Source organism: Kryptolebias marmoratus, linkage group LG12 (assembly GCF_001649575.2).
Source record: "Kryptolebias marmoratus isolate JLee-2015 linkage group LG12, ASM164957v2, whole genome shotgun sequence".
NCBI lineage: Eukaryota > Metazoa > Chordata > Actinopteri > Cyprinodontiformes > Rivulidae > Kryptolebias > Kryptolebias marmoratus.
In genome coordinates, this window is record NC_051441.1 from 299,439 (window position 1) to 302,758 (window position 3,320).

Below are 3,320 nucleotides of genomic sequence, written 5' to 3' on the forward strand. Positions count from 1 at the left end.
GATCTCATGGACAGGATCTCATGGACAGGATCTCATGGACAGGATCTAATAGACAGGATCTAGTGGACAGGATCTAATGGACAAGATCTCATGGACAGGATCTCATGGACAGGATCTAATAGACAGGATCTAACGGACAGGATCTCATGGACAGGATCTCATGGACAGAATCTCATGGACAGGATCTCATGGACAGGATCTAATAGACAGGATCTAGTGGACAGGATCTAATGGACAAGATCTCATGGACAGGATCTCATGGACAGGATCTAATAGACAGGATCTAACGGACAGGATCTAATGGACAGGATCTAATGGACAGGATCTCATGGACAGGATCTCATGGACAGGATCTAATAGACAGGATCTAACGGACAGGATCTAATGGACAAGATCTCATGGACAGGATCTCATGGACAGGATCTAATAGACAGGATCTAACGGACAGGATCTCGTGGACAGAATCTCATGTACAGGATCTCATGGAGAGGATCTAACGGACAGGATCTTGTGGACAGGATCTCATGGACAGGACGGGGTCTGGTTTGGGAACCTCAGGTCTCAGTTTGTTGCAGACGATGTGGTTCTGTTGGAGTCTTCAGTCCAGGACCTGCAGCGTGCACCGAGGCGGTTCACTTCCTGTGTCTACCATCGTCTTCAGCGTCTCCGTTCCGTCCAGCGGCGTCTCTGAGCTGAATAGTTCTTACCAACCAGACTCAAGTCTCGGTCAAACCTTAAAGAAGACAGACACGTTCAGGGGGACGATCCGTCTCACCGATGAAGTCGTTGGAGCGTCCCAGGTCGTAGTCCCACACCGTCACCTCCAGGGTCTTCTTGGTCAGCTCGGGCAGAGACATCTCATAGAAAAACTCCTGCAGCCAACAGAGAAATACGAGAACCTCAGGATGGTCTTATTGGTTCTGTTAATGTTCTGATCGCTGAGTCAGCAGCTTCTTCTCTGTCTCCATCTGTCTCCATCTGTCTCCTGCTGCAGACTTTATTTCAGGCGTTCTTACAGCAAAATCTTCGGCTGCTGGGAACTTTTATACTTTTCAGAAGATTTAACTTCGGTCACAAATATGTTTCAAATGGAAACACGTGGAGAACTTTAATTCCTTCCTTCTCTTTAACCCCTGCTTCAGCTGTTTTATTAGCCTGCTTTTAGCTTTTAGCTGATCCTGCTCAGTTTCAGCTTCTTCTATCTGTTCCTCTGGTTTAAACAGGATTAATAAGTTTTCATCTTCAACAGACAGATTTATTCTTTATGAGACGATTTCCTGTAAACCTGCAGCTTTTTAATCCTTTCAGTTTAATTAAACATTAATGAATTAATTAAAGCTTCAGCTGCTCTAACAAACATCTTCATCAGAAAGCTGTCGAGGCTCAGGAGGACCTGGATGACCCACAGGGGGTCCATGACTCGATGAGGAGGAGAGGAGGAGAGGAGGAGAGGAGAGGAGGTGAGGAGGAGAGGAGGTGAGGAGGAGAGGAGGAGAGGAGCTGAGAAGATGAGGAGGTGAAGAGAAGAGGAGCTGAGGAGAGGAGGAGCGTCTCACCTCGTTAAACTCCGGGTTCAGGGTCTTCTTCATCACTGATGTTTTGTGTTTGGATTTCTTCTGGAAGTCGGGCTTCAGGTATCTGAGGAGGACAAGCAGCTGTCCTGACAGCAGAAGGTTTCAGCTGATACACTCAATTATATACTGGTTCCCAAAGCACGGCTCCAGGTCCCACTCTGGGTCAGAAAACACTGAGTGAGGGTCCAGATATTAACTTCTTCTTTCAGATGTTTTATCTTCAGGGGTCTCCAGAGCGGGTCATCCTCCATCTACCCCTGTCTAATGTGATTTCGGCTGATTTCAGCTGGATTAGCTGATTTCGTCTGATTTCAGCTGATTTCTGCTGATTTCAGCAGATTTCGGCTGATTTCAGCAGCACACTGTGTTTTTAAATCTTCTCTAGTTTGAGATTAAAATCTGCCGTTTCTTTAAATAAAAAGTTGACAAAGAAACGAGCATCCGAAGTTTGTCCCGTATTTTACGGGACCCCTGGTATCTGAGGGCCCCAGGCTGCTGCCCGTCTCTGCCTGATGTTGGATCTTTCTGCTTTTAATCAGCTCGAGTTGAGCTGAACCTTCATCGTATCAAATCAAAGGCCAGCAGCTTGACCCGGAGAGCCATATTTGCATCTCGTTCAGCTCTGAGGAAACAACTTTAATTAAAGTGGAGTCTGAGAGCCTGAAGCATCTCTGCAGGACGAGTGGGATCACTAATGAAGCCATGTTAATAATTAATCATCAGCTAGTTTTACTCTGCAGCTCAGAAAACAAACCAGAACTTTCAGACGTAAAATCCTTATTTTTTATTTATACACACGTCTGAACCCGGAGGGATGAACCCGTCCTGCTCCGTTTACCTGAAATAATCAAAGTCGGAAAGAGAAACTTCCCTCTACAGAGCAGGAACCTCAGACCTGACCGAGCTGGAACTGGTTCTGACCCGTTAGTTTAAACGAGGTGGAACCAGAACCGGCGTGCTCCCTGCAGGGTGGCAGGAAGACGACAGTCTGGCCCCGTTCTGGTTCTGGTTCTGTGGACCCTGTTTGACCATCAGCAGGACGTTAAACTCTGAGCTCCGGTAATCTGAGATAATCTGGGGTAATCTGAGGTAATCTCATGTTAACGTTAGATTTCTCCCTGGATGTTTGATTTATGTTTTATGTTTATTTCATTGATATTTATAACCTATTTAAACTAACTGATCTGAGATAAAACAGCATCAAAAGATTTTCTATGAGAAATCCGTCTGATGACGTTAATCCTGCTGTTGTTGGAAGTTTTAGTTGTTTTTGGTTTTATTAACCCTAAAACAAACGACGAAGCTTCACTGATCACAGAGAAACTAACCTGTCTGCCTGCGAGCTCGTTTGTATTCTCCGAGCCGTCAAACGTCAGCTGCAGAAAAAAGAATAAACTGTCCTCGTCTTTAAAACAAGGACGTCTCCAAACAAAAAGAAGCCATAAATCCAAGATGGCCTGCAGCGTTCCCCGCTGACAGAGCTCCGGCTGGTTCCTTTCCCCTCGTTATTCAGCCTCTCAGGACACAGACAGAAAGCTGCATTATTGATCAACTCTAAAACGACAGAAGTCCAACTTTAAATCTCCGTCCTGCTGTCAGGTGCAGGAAGTCCTCAGGGACGTTTTCTGACAGTCAGAGACGCTTCTTCAGAAAAAAGATCCATTAAAATAAAAACAAACTGAAGCTTTTTAATTTACAAAAGTTCAGTCGTTCTTTGAAGGAATGCATATCACCCGCCACTTTCTG

General features: G+C 45.4%; 1 protein-coding gene across 1 annotated transcript in view; it reads right to left on the reverse strand.

Annotated features, from left to right (window-relative positions):
• Positions 1 to 2,463: 2,463 nt before the first annotated feature.
• The window catches only part of LOC108229192 (myc-associated zinc finger protein), a 4,108-nt gene continuing 3,251 nt past the window's right edge, over positions 2,464 to 3,320 (reverse strand). The window contains exon 7 of the mRNA XM_037978680.1: positions 2,464 to 2,594. Coding sequence (XP_037834608.1) covers positions 2,464 to 2,594 — 131 coding nt within the window. The remainder of the gene's footprint in view (positions 2,595 to 3,320) is intronic.